The 13,679-nt window shown below is 37.9% G+C and overlaps 2 protein-coding genes across 2 annotated transcripts; both read right to left on the bottom strand.

Moving 5' to 3' along the window:
• Nucleotides 1-9,887: 9,887 nt before the first annotated feature.
• Nucleotides 9,888-11,185, bottom strand: LOC149632452 (uncharacterized). The gene is made up of 6 exons (XM_089851071.1): nucleotides 11,019-11,185; nucleotides 10,905-10,955; nucleotides 10,795-10,845; nucleotides 10,495-10,724; nucleotides 10,281-10,440; nucleotides 9,888-10,200 (listed from the first exon to the last, which is right to left on the bottom strand). Exons 4-6 carry the CDS (start codon nucleotides 10,666-10,668, stop codon nucleotides 10,064-10,066), a joined length of 471 nt encoding a protein of 156 aa, XP_089707197.1. The 5' UTR covers nucleotides 10,669-10,724; nucleotides 10,795-10,845; nucleotides 10,905-10,955; nucleotides 11,019-11,185; the 3' UTR covers nucleotides 9,888-10,063.
• A 44-nt stretch (nucleotides 11,186-11,229) lies between these two features.
• On the bottom strand, nucleotides 11,230-12,669 carry LOC149632451 (uncharacterized). Its single transcript, XM_089851122.1, has 6 exons — nucleotides 12,546-12,669; nucleotides 12,202-12,397; nucleotides 11,917-12,138; nucleotides 11,695-11,829; nucleotides 11,490-11,585; nucleotides 11,230-11,321 (listed from the first exon to the last, which is right to left on the bottom strand). Exons 2-6 carry the CDS (start codon nucleotides 12,389-12,391, stop codon nucleotides 11,230-11,232), a joined length of 735 nt encoding a protein of 244 aa, XP_089707248.1. The 5' UTR covers nucleotides 12,392-12,397; nucleotides 12,546-12,669.
• Between the last annotated feature and the right edge of the window lie 1,010 nt (nucleotides 12,670-13,679).

The raw sequence follows: 13,679 nt of genomic DNA, 5'->3' as shown, positions 1-13,679 counted from the left end.
AGCAAATGACCCAGAAATTCCACCCTTGCTTGTGAAAATTTGCATTTAGCTAATCTCAACTTTAGTCCGTGCTTCAGTAGCGTGCGTAGGACTGCATTGAGACATTGTAGATGTTCTGCTTCCGTTTGCCTTCCTATTAGAATATCGTCTTGGAATGGTGAGACGTGTTTGTGGTCATAGAGTATCATTTCGATATGGCGTTGAAAAATGGCGGAAGAAGAAGATATACCCTGAGGTAACCTCTTGTAACGAAACAATCCCTTGGTTGTGTTAATGACAGTGAACTTTTGCGACTCTTCATCTAACTCCAATTGATTATAGGCTTCCTTTATATCTATGCGAGAAAAATACTTGCATCCAGCCAATTTGGAGAAAATATCCTACGCTCTCGGAAGTGGATAAATTTCCGTGTCAAGGTTTGGATTGACCGTAGTTTTATAATCGCCGCAAATTCTGATAGATTTCTTAACTTCAGTGCCATGCTTCTGTACTGGTACAATGGGCGAGTCATAATCCGAATATGACGTAGGTTCTAAAATGCCCACGTCTACCATGCGTTGTAGTTCTTCAACTTAATCTTTTACTGCGTAAGGAACAGTCCTGGCCTTGCAATATTTTGGGACAGCGTTATTCTTCAAATAGAGGTGGACTTTGACCCCTTTAAGTTTGCCTAATCCCGGTGTAAACAGTTATTTATTTTCCTCCAAAATGCTTTCCAATGATGGAGGGTAAGCAGATGCCGTATCATTTAGTGTGTTGACTGTGGCGTTAGAGTAGATAGATGGTAGAGTGTTCAAACTTGAGTATAGCCATTTCCTACCGCAGAGATTTGGTCCTGGTGTGTCGACCATTAAGACCGCTAAAAGTGCTGTTTTGCCTTGATACGTGACAGTCACTTTAGATTGACCCAAAATTGGTATATCATGACCCGTGTACGCTCGGAGTGAATTACCTTGGAAAGGTTCTAAGGCAGGCTTGGGTGTGAGACAGTTGAACCATTTTTCAGTAATTATAGAATTTCCTGAACCATTGTCCAAGTCGAAAGGAAGGATGGTGTTGTTCACTTTACAGTGAATGACCTCCGCCGGGGGTGTGTTGTCATCGTTGTCTTGTGATTGATGATTTATGCTACCCTGAAGGTTGTAAACAGGAAAATCATACTCTGTGTTGTTCTCGTTCTGTGCCAGAGGTACGTCTTCTTGATATGATGACTGGCATAGCCCTGTTATTTGTGTGACCTGTTTCTGTAGATTGTCGTGCGTGATCTCGTAAACAAGTGGGTGCGATATGTCCCCTTTTCTGACATTTTCTGCATATATCGCAAATGTGTGGACAATTAGCGGATTTGTGACCCGATAAAATGTTTTAGGAAAATGGAATTGTTGTTGAAAAATCTGAGATAAGTAATTTTTTATTTCAATTAATTTATAGGAAATAAATCCATTACCAGTAAAATCAGGAGATTGAATTAAATTCTAAAGAGTAGTAAAATACGGATTGTCTTTAAAATTATATAGAAAAAAAATATCCGCGCTTCAGTCAACTGGAAAAACTCTTATCATTTTGTTTTTTAGGCTTGGGCAAGCCAAGTACTTTTTATATAATCTGAATAGTTGTTGTGTTATGACGCAGTTCTTTTAAATAGATGTTTTATTATGTAGTTGACTTCAAATGCCGAAGAGATGGTCACTCTGTAATTCCTAAAAGGTTCAAGCAATTTCGCTGTTCTTAGACATCTATGGGATTCTAAACCCTCATATACTACCGAATTCTGTATGGCGAAACAACAGGCATAAGCTGCATTTTCAACTTCAATTGAAGTCTCGTAGCTCAACATTTTGCTATTGTTCTTTCTTAAAACGATGTAACGCGCAATGAGGTGAATTATTAACGAGGAAAATATATAATATTAATTATGTATTTGTTTTAATATTTAAGATAATCTTGTTTCTCAGCTCAATCTATATCTATACAGTGTGGAAGAGATCAGAGCAACACCTACCTTTGTGGAAAACCCCCAAAACCCCTGACGGACTACTTCACTGCAGTACATTTTCGAGCTCGTATACAGAATGTGACATGTGTCATTGTATGCAAATGAGAACGTGCAACAAGTATCATAGTGAATATCGTTTAATGATACGCACTTTGAAACGTTCAAGACCTACGATTAAGCTTAGGAACTAAGGCATCACACTACAAATTAAAGGGCTGTTTGGTAAACCCATCAGCGTAAATGTTCGATGTGCCTACCGTCGTGGTGTAGGCACTCTTCAAGACGATTGTCCATGCCTTGTATTACGTATTCTAGCAGTTGACGAAAGATTCGTTCAATTGCGCTTCGAATTCTACCCTTCAAGTTGTCTACATTTAAAGGTTCTGTTGCATACACCTCCCCCTTAACATATCCCCATAAGAAGAAATCAAGTGGGGTTAGGTCAGGGGATCTTGCTGGCCACGGAATTGGTCCACCTCTACCGATCCAACGGTTTGGAAAGTGCTCAGTTAGCCATTGGCGAACATTGACCGCCCAATGTGGTGGCGCACCATCCTGCTGAAACCACAGGTCCCGCATCACTGCTAATGGTAATGCGTCTATCGCATCACTAAACTCGTGGCGCAGGAAGTGCAATTACCTGTCACCAGTAATGTTGTCCTCGAAGAAGAAAGGTCCGATGATTCTGTTCCCCAGAATGCCACACCAAACATTTATCTTCCATCGAATTTAATGGTAATGTAACCAGTATGGATTTCGTTGGGTCCAGTAATGTAAGTTATGTCGGTTTACCGTACCATCCCTGTGAAATGTCGCCTCATCAGAAAAAAGAACCTTTCTTAAGAACAATGGATCGGCTTCAATTAACTCGCGCATGGTAAGACAGAAGTCTTGACGTCTTAGGTAGTCATCGTCCGTTAAGGCTTGATGGAGGTGGATATGATAGGGCCGGTAGTGATGCCGATGTAAAATGGCAAGAACGGTTGAATGGCTTAGACCAACCTCTTCTCCGACCGCTCTACTACTAGTATGAGGATTGGCTTCAAAACGTGCTAGAATGTCGACTTCCCTATCATGATTACCAATTATACGGTCTCTTCTACGTTGACGGTCTTGCACGACGAAACTCCCGAAATCTCGTAGGTTGTCTCTAATGTTCGTGAAGGTTCTTCGAACCGGCCTTCGTCGGTGTGGGAAGCGTTTGGCATAAAGCAATGCTGCTTGTTGAACGTTACCGCGACATTCACCCAAAATAAACGTCATGTCCAATTTTTCTCGGTTGGAGTAGGCTGCCATTCGTCTACGACACAGGACTTACAACGTTTATACGAACTAAGCTACTAGTAACGACGCGTACGTTTGATTGAATAATGTGCCAAATTCTCAGTGCCGCGGATAATTCTGACCTTCGTAACCTCGTATGGATTCCTTATCTAAGTAGGCCAAACCATAAGGTGAACCCTTATGCTTTGGCCTACTAGATAAGGAATCACTCCTCAAATGCTAGAAAACGTAAAAAATGGACAATCGTCTTGAAGAGTGCCTACACCACGACGGTAGGCACATCGAACATTTACGCTGATGGGTTTACCAAACAGCCCTTTAATTTGTAGTGTGATGCCTTAGTTCCTAAGCTTAATCGTAGGTCTTTAACGTTTCAAAGTGCGTATCATTAAACGATATTCACTATGATACTTGTTGCACGTTCTCATTTGCATACAATGACACATGTCACACCCTGTATACGAGCTCGAAAATGTAATGCAGTGAAGTAGTCCGTCAGGGGTTTTGGGGGTTTTCCACAAAGGTAGGTGTTGCTCTGATCTCTTCCACACTGTATAAATCAAAGTCCTGACTGACTGATAATCCCAAGCCCAAACCGCTTGCCCTAGAAGGCTGAAAATTTGCACGAACGTTACTAATGAGTAGATGGCGCGTACTAATAAAGTTTTGTCCAAAACATGGTTCCCCCCATAGACGGCCATGTTAAAAGCTGACGGATTGGATTTTCGGCTTAAAATTCTCGATTTTTCGAGCGAAAATCCTCGATACGCGCTTTAACATAGGAAAATAATTCTTTGAGCGGGCTTCTATAGCGCGAGCAGCCTGCGTCCGCGAGTCGCGTGATCCAGGAGGTAAAGCTTCGACCTAGTAACCCGAAATTAACCCAAGAAGTCACCCAAAAGAAACCTGGTGAAGTCTTGGAATGAAACAATGCCCAATCGCAAAACAAATATACCTAAGGTTGAAATTGCAGAATACAAACTATCTTCGAAAACGTCGCGAGTGTGGCGCAATCCTGTAAACCTAGTTTCTGGCCTACGAATTTTGGGGGAATAAGACAAATCGGCGAACTTAACTTATAGGTAGGTGCTACCTAACCGGTGTCTGCACTATTTCCATTACCTCCCAAGTAAACCTGATTTCTTTCCCCTTTTTGCCACATCGTGAACGCTTATTTATCTAATCCGCTAAAGGCTTATTAGCCACTCTAGAGCATAAACAAAACAATTATATCTATGGTTTTTGCTTTCATGAAATTTGGAAGTAGGTCAAAAACATTTTAAATGTAATATTTTTAATAAAAACTAAGATGTTTTCTTGTTGAAATTGGAATATCCGAACTTCAGCCAATTCATTTTGTCCACTTAAAGTTTCAAACAAGTTGGAAAAACCAAAATATTACCTCTCCGAGTCAAGAGGTCGACTACTACTACAAACTTATTAACCTAAATATAGAATTATATTTCTTTGAAGTAAAAATTTACGAATTATTAAAGCAGTATTCCAAGCATAGCGAATATACAGTAAAGCAGACGACATTTACATCCAATAAAGATATGTCTTAGACACATGGAAATCAGTAAATGGGGGAAAAAACAGGAAATGAAGTGTATAAATTTTGGAGAGATATAACCATTATGTGTTTGAAAAGGCCTAATTGTCTACGCCTCAATTGTTAAACCTATATTCTCATAGCTACATTCACAACTGGTTCACAGTATAAACACTATGTCTCGTTTCACCTCAACGATATTCTTGCCAAAATGAGTATTAACGTTAAATATCAGAAAAGCTGACTTGTGGTTAGACGCACTGAAAGTTAATGCGCACCATAACAAGAATAAAAACTCCGAAGCTATAACCCGATTACGATTAGCCCTTTCACTGATTTAATTATCACCATGATGCTTTCTTCTATTATAAAATCTAAACCTGATTATTTAAACGTGAACCATTAATGTCCTTTCAATACAGACACGAAAATCAAAACCCATAGTTTACTTCACCTCAGGTCTCAATTATTTACTATTTGGTTCACTAGGCCTATTACGGATAATACTTGATTTATTTGAAACAGTCAAGGCCTTAGCTTTCTTCTTGGGATCATTAAAGTTGGGATTATTCTATATACAGATGTAGTATAGTTTAAGAAATATATATATAAAAAAGGGAAATTAAAAGTCGGACAGGACGGTCTTATCAAGCGCCCCCAAGCTTTCTCGGCCCACGCGTGTTCCAGAAATGTTTCTCTCTGGCAGAAAAAGGTTCCCACGCCACGTTCCCGCGTGTAACGCAAAACATTAGTTTCGAGTTTCCAAACAGTCCCTGCCAGACTGTAAGAAAGTGAGAAATAGAAGCGTGACCGTTGGCGTTTCCTGTCCATTCGTTGCAGCTACATCTAGTGCCGACATTTGTGTCAACAACGGGAAAAGTGAAACCATTTCGCCTTAACGTTTTATAACACCTTGGCTAGCGTCCTTCGTTTCTGCGTGGAACCTTTGCTGAATTGAATCCACAGATATTAGCATATCGCTTGTTTGGCGATTCAAGATACTTTTCCATGTAAGAGTTAAACACGGCCCAAGGTTCCTAAGAATTGTAACGATTAGTTTCGGTTACAATTTTTGTTTTTGCAAGTCGGATTTTGACGAGTTCCAAGTAACGCAAGAAGCCAGTTGCGTACGTCATTGTCAAATTCAAGAACTTCTGGTTAAAGTTAAAGTATTCATTGCGAATTGGATAAAACTGAGCGTTGTTTGCAATTAATTACCCAGTCGTAACCAAGGCTTAAGAACCGCTATCGACTACCGTTGGATTTCCACCGACCTCCGCTGGTTTTCATACCGCTTGCGCCTAAAAATAATTATGGCCCCAAGTAAAGATAAGTGCCACAAATGTGAAAAGCCATTTTATGGACAAGAGCACTATATTCCCTGTCGAGAGTGTCTCGGTAGAATTCATGGGAAATGTTTGAATGTTACTCGTGTAGAGAGCCAATCTTTTTGGGACGGACAGGATAGAAAAACTAGCAAACATGTGTGCTCATTGTGCAAATTAAAAAGAAATCAAGACTCGGTGATATCGAGTCCTCTCCCAAGCTCCGTATCTCAGCTGTTGAACATTGATCATAACACATCGGAGGATCAGGAACTAGATCTCGCTGCTTTTGTTAAACCTACCACCTTAGAGTTAAAATCAGAAATTGCTAAATTAATAAGGGATGAGATGGCAACATTTGACGATAAAATGCAGATGAAGTTTGAGGTTTTATCTAATAATATACATTTAAAGAGTAATCTCTCTGATGGGCACATATCTCTAGTTAATGATAAGCTGGAAACCCTACTGACAAATAGCTGCAAGTGTGAGCAAACTAGTATTTTGAGTACCGTTAGGGAGTAGATACTTAAGCTGGAGATAAGCATTGACTCCAAACTTAACACCTCAACCAGTGAAAATACAAATTTTGACAATCCTGAGGACAAGCTCCTATTTCTAAAAGAGCTAGAAAATATTCTTAAAAACCATAGAGTTGCTGATCAAGTTAATTTAATGCAAACGCTAAAAACATACATGAATATCGAGGGGGCTACTCGGGGCTCCACCTCAATAATTGACGTTATGTGTAAAGCGCTCGAGGAAATGCAAGCAACGATAAACACCATGGCGACCGAGCTAAGGGACTTACGAGTTGAAAACTCTAGACTTACTGACGTCACCTTAGAACTGGCTGACAATCAAAAAGCCCCCAATATAGAAAACAACGCTCCTGATACATCCCAAACCTGCGTTATGGAGGCCTTTCCTGCGCTTAACCCCCAGACACCTGCTGCAGGCAGCAATCACCGAAATGATGAGTGGACTATTGCTGGCAAGTCCGGAAAACCCGTTAGCCGTCAGAAAAACCAAAAAAAACTCAAGTAGAAGCGGAAATCTTAATACACAAATTGTTAGTCGTAATAACACGCCATTAACCGGGACGCTGGAATCTCCACCATTTCTTGCGGTAGAAAGGTCCAAAATCACGATTTTAAAGAAAAAAGCGGTCTTTGCGACTCGCTTTCACACGGACACCAAAGCTTCCGTACTACAAAATTGGTTAAATAGTGTGCATGGCCTCAAATCGATCACCTGCCTCAAAATGAAAGTTAGGCACTAATAGCTAATAGTTCGGAATTCCCCACCCTGTTAAAAGCTAGTACTTGGCCAACCAACATCATAGTTAAGGAATTTCGGGGCAGACTATATAGTTCGCATGTCTGGCGTGAAGCTGGCGATAATCTAGTTTTCGAAGCCTCTCCGTGCGCCAATCGGAGTGAAATAAATGGAGTGAGCGAACTGGGAAATAACCCTAAAAATGCCACGATCAACGTGGATCTGCTAGGCTCGAGCCTCCAGTTCCAACGATACCAATGTCGTTTAGTGATCCTCTCCAATATTTCACCTCTAACATGAACACAACATTATCCAACTATGAGAAAGAACCATAATAATAGAAAACTAATCATTAAGTACCAGAACGTACGAGGCCTATGGACCAAGCTGGATCTTCTTCACTTTGGTCTGTTAACAACCAATGCAGATATAATCTGCCTAACAGAGACATGGCTTAGTCCAATATTTTTCGACGTGGATTTTATTCCGGCTAGTTTCTCATGCTTTAGAGCAGACAGACCTCAAATTAATGGTTGTGGAAGGGGTGGAGGGTCATTAATACTTGTAAATGGAACTAATGGGCTTAAACCCATCAGACGTCATGACCTCGAACTTGTAGATGAGTGCGTATGGCTGGAAATTTCGGTAGGAAAAGGACGCAGCTTACTGGTGGGCAACCACTATATTCTCGCCAAGGAGTAAATTAGACACGGTCAAAGAATACCTTGTGTCCGTTTCCCAAAAGCTAATACTGAGAAACAAAGACATATTAATTGTAGGAGACTTCAATCTACCTGGAATAAACTGGGAACTAGAAGACACCTCTAATTGTACGTCGGCTAGGAAATTAATTGGGTCAGTTGTTATTGAACTCTCCTCAGATCTGGGTCTATCACAAATCATCAAATTATCAAACAATAAAGGCAACGTACTGGATCTAGTTCTTACCGCAAATACTGAAGTGGAAGTCCTGAAGGATGATACGCATCTCGTTCCCATTGACACTTATCATCCGCCTCTAATAATTACACAATTTGGAGAAATTGAAGTGACAAACCGTAAAGTCCATGGTGCAACTACTTACCCACAGTACAATTTCTCAGAGGGAAAATTTCGAGAGTTCTACCTCGAACTACGGAATACTGATTGGACATATTTAGACAAAACAAAAAATGTTGATGACGCAGTTGATTTTCTATCACGGATTATGCGTAAATGTATGGACACCTATATCACTAGAAAACTTGCAAAGAAGGGCAGGACCTGCACAAAATATCCCCCGTGGTTCTCTTGCGAGCTTAGAAAAGCACTATCGCGGAAGCACTACTTTCACCGCAAATTTAAAAAACCTAAAAACAATGCTGATCTTGAAAACTTGTAAAACCTACGAAAATTATGCCAGAAGCTGCTTGCACGTGATCGAAAAGACTACGGCAAGAAAATAGTTGCTGACCTCTCTCACAAACCGGCCAAGTTATGGGACTATATGAAACCACGACTTAAACCCAAAGTAGTAGTACAAACCGTCCTAGATAATAATAATATACTAATCACTGACACACTGGAGGTTGCCAAATTGTTCAAGTCTAAATTTACCGAACCTTTGGCTGCAAATAATATTCAATACAGTCTAAAGGACTACTTATATGATAGCACCGACAGTATGTTCAGTCTGCGAATTAACCTATAGACGGGCTGAATGGTCTTTCGGGTTCGATTTGTTGCCATCTGTTTAAATGGTGGCCTAAAATTTAAAAACCCTTCTATATGGAATAATGTCCGCATGAAAAGTAATGAAAACTGTCCCGACGGGCTGACGGGCAACGCCGAGTTCTTATTACACGCGAGCGACGCCGCGGGTTAAAAGCTAGTATATATATATATATATATATATATATATATATATATATATATATATATATATATATATATATATATATATATATATATATATATATATATATATATATATATTCAATAGATCCGAAAGATATCCAAATAACCTGACTTGAGTTATATTAGATGTTCCATGGATAACCAAATGTCACCATTATGTTGATCAATAAGACATTCTAAATATATACATGAAGATGTTCATAGGACCTAACATGGACATTCAAAGAATGTCCATTTTAACCCAATTACCTCCGTTGAACATCCTGTGTTCATTAGTTTTGTACGAGTTTATTTTATAACATTCTAGGTATATTCCAAAGACATTCTAGAGATGTCCAATACAACCGAAGCAACTACCATGAATATTCCGTACTGAACATTTTGCACCCGAAAAATATTCTTGGGATGTAAGATTATATAGTTTGAAATGTCTAAGAGACACCCCAGGAACATTTGAACTGTGATGCATGGAATGTTTTTAAGAGGTTGCATCATAGAAAACCCGTTTGTTCCCTAATTACAGCATGTGTTAATATTTGTAGGAAAAATAGCAAAGTTTAGTTGATTTTTAAAAATTTTTATTTTGAAAAATTCAATAGTCATATATATTTTTTTTTCTAATTATCATATCATATTTTGATGGATTTTTTAAAAATACCTTTTTTTCTTTTGTGCCATGATTTAAATTTGAAAAAGCAAAAAATCGCAATATCTTAATTTTTACATTTTAGCCTACGTTTTCTGTCTTTTGGCGGCAGTCATTTCTTTGGACTTAATTCTATCAGAAGCATGCGTAAACCACGATTTTATGCGCTTTTCAATTTCTGCAATAGTTGCATCTTTAAAATTTTTTGAGCTACGAACAGTCTCTGTAAAAGGAATAAAAGAGACACATAGTTTAGTGAGCAATGAAAAGTTGAAAACTAGTGTTAAACCGTGAATTTCTTACCAATTATTATTTTCATTAACCGTAAATTACTTAAAGGTTTCTTTCCTTTTCTACCCTCCCAGCTGTATTCACTTGCCAATTTGTCCGTAAAGATATGGACTAAAATCCTTTTTAAACAATCGTATAAAGTTGAGCCACCAAATTGTTTCAGATACGCTCTCTAAAAAGGAAATATTATTAATTTGTGATACTTCGATTAAAATATAAACCGTACTAATTTCGTGATGTTTTCTAGATTGCTTAGGGAATCTTCTAATAAATTTAGCTCTCCTTCGTTATTTAGTGTGAAGCCAAAAACGTCTTGGAGTTCAGTAATTTCTTCAGTTGATACATTGCGTTGGCCACTCGTTTGACTATTTTTCAGTAAGGCTTCTAAAGTCTCCAACATATGTCTTTGATTGCTTTTTATAATTTCCTGATTCCTATTTATACTGCGGTACCAAGCTAAAAAGAGACAAATAGTTTAACAAATATATTCGATGAAAGGTCTTTAGCAAAGCATAAAATTACATACCTTCGCTAATTGAAATTATACCGGCAGTTTTCACAGAACCTTGAGTTAAACCTGAAAAAATATCATATTTAATTTTTTGCTGAATTACAATTAAAGTACAGTTAGTTTACAGGTTGAATTTGAGCCATCTTTATTTGTTCGCAATGATGAATTTCTTTCATCTGAAGGAAGTAGAAATAAGACGTGAATTTCTAGATATTAGTGACATACGAATATAATCTTACTGTTAATTCTCTGTGACAAATTTGACGACGGACTGATCCTTGAAATGGAACTTGGACTTCCATTTCTGGAAGTGTTAAAAGAGCATGGCCGAGCAGACGTTTTATTACGTTCGTGTGACGTATTTATCCCTCTTGAAGAAATATTGCCATTTTTTTTTCCGCAACTGATGACAGTTTAGTTTTCTCAAATAGCTCTGAAAATGTAAAACGTTTAAAGCTTCCAGGAATAAGAATTTAAGGACCATTTCTTACTTTTGAAAATGGGGCGTGGTCCAACACAAAAGCTATCCATTTCATCCTCATCTGCTGTTAATATAAGTTTTTAAAATCATATATATAAATACTGAACATATATCTAAGTATTATAAAATCCTAATGGAACATAAAATTGAGCTAGGGCTTCACATTAATTATTGCAACGAAAGGATGCCAGTTTTAAATTACAAAACGTTAATCAATAATTAAACAAACCTTCATCATTACTACCAAGTTCATCATTACCAATAACTTCATCATCATCCTTTGTATGGTTTTCGGGTCTTTCTGGTGACAAATTATCAATGGAAGCTATTATTTTTTATATTTAAAACATTTCATAAATAATACCAATCGATTAAACTTTATAAAATATGGCTGAATGTTTCATTAAAAGCTTAAATGAAATTCAAATATTTACCAATATCCGAAAGATCATCATTCACAAAAGATTCATCAAAAATCAAAGATTCACGGCTGGCAACTTTATTAAGTCTCTTTAATGAATTATTTTGTGAATTCTTTTCCTTGTTCAGTGCGCTGGTCAAACCAGGACCTAAGACAAGTTAAATTACTTTAAATTTTCCCCATAAATCAATTAACAGTAGTAATTTAATAAATGAGCTACATAAAGATTGTATACCTTGGACAGAAGCTACGTTAAATAACGAAGGAATTTCAGTAGTATCTTCAACTGGTAGGTTATCATTTTCACTTTCCGATTCTGAGTCAATTCTTTCCGGAAAACTGACTTCCTTGTTTAGCCTTTTCTTCCGTTTTCCACGACCTTTTTCATTTTCACTACTAGATACATCAGTATCTCTTACGTACTTGACCATTTTCTTCCATGCTTCTTCAAAAGTATCTGGAAAAAGCAACAAAACTTTTAGAATCCAAAAATTTTACAATATAGACTTAAAATACGTACTGCAGCTTTGAAGAATGTTCATTTCGTATGACTCCCAATCGTCCATCGGAGCTGTTAGCTTTTTTGCCTGGCGAGTTGCATTTTTATCACCCGGCCAATAACATTTGGTTTTCTCCAAGTCTTCATAAACCCAAGAACTGGGTATTACAGCTACTCCACCATGAATAAACTCTACTATCTTGAAGTCCATTTTAAACTGAAAAAAAATTAGTATAATTAAAACCATGTACAGTTATTACTTCTAAAAACATGCTTCTACTGCAACAGGCAATTAAATATCATCATAGCAAGATTATTAACAGTCACTTTAGCAGTAATGCAATATTACAAAATGTACTCTCTACCTTTTACTCAGAAAGACAGTGTAGAAGTTTGAATATAACAAATTCGTTATCGTTGTCAACTGGGTATTTCATGGCCTTGCCCAAAACTTCCTGAAGTGGCCACTTCATTAAGGAAGATAAATTAGATACGCGGAAAATTCCAGTTAATGATGATTGGCATGGCGAAGTAAAATAGTTGTTCACACGGGTAAATTTTCTTCCTACTAGCAAAATACTTGAAGAGTCCTCATCTGATGTAGCAAAGTTTTCAATAACAACGATTGATGAATCATTTAAAAAGCAACAGTTGTCGCGTTTCCCGACTGTTAGTTGAGATTCTGATTTTATGATTTTTTTAAATTGTGGGTCAGTACAGCCCACTAAGAGGGGCCCATCTTCGTGAGTCATGTGAAAGGAAACTCCGATTCCCACCTTAAATGACCTATCTAATTTTCTTTCTTCACTAAGACGGTTTATGGCTTGTTTCAAAGGATGACCGCTGTTGGATAGTTTATTTTTCAAGGTAAATAAATAGTTTTCAAATTGAAATGCACTGAAAGTATCTAAATGTCCATACTCTAAACAGTCAGTGGGTAGGTGGATTAAACCGTGCACATTATAAGAAACTAAATGTTGACCATAGTGTACAGCATATTTTTTAACGTAGTACTTTAAGAGCTTCTCTGCAAATTCGATCATTCCCACTGTTTGCTTCGGTGTAGCGAGAATGCGAATGGCGACATGCAATGCCCGAAATAGCTCATAATGGGACTTAGGGAGAATCCCTCGTAGAACAACAATACCCGAATAAAGCACAATCTGTCGAAACTCTGTTGCCTTATATCTATCGACATCTTTCAATGACCGAGGTTTCCTAACAAATTCCGAACATGTTACCGACGATAACGATTCCAGGCGCTCTGATATTGCCATTATCTCATGAGCTCTAAGTTTATAAGTTGAATTTTTACCCTCGGCTCCCATCCACAATTTCAATGTTTTTTTCATAACGCCCAAGCAAACTAAATGCATATAATCCAATGGAAAGTCAGTAATAATATCGATGTTTGTTAAAGTTTCTAATATGCTGGTACCGTGATGATGAGCTGCTTGACTTTTGTTTCTAAAGTTTTCGTCAGTTCGTAATTGTGCATT

This window comes from Phalangium opilio, unplaced genomic scaffold, assembly GCF_054372755.1.
Source record: "Phalangium opilio isolate 3A_F unplaced genomic scaffold, DU_Popi_V2 ptg000100l_1, whole genome shotgun sequence".
Lineage (NCBI taxonomy): Eukaryota > Metazoa > Arthropoda > Arachnida > Opiliones > Phalangiidae > Phalangium > Phalangium opilio.
The sequence above is the reverse complement of the archived record's forward strand: the minus strand, read 5'-3'. Positions and strand labels throughout refer to the sequence as shown.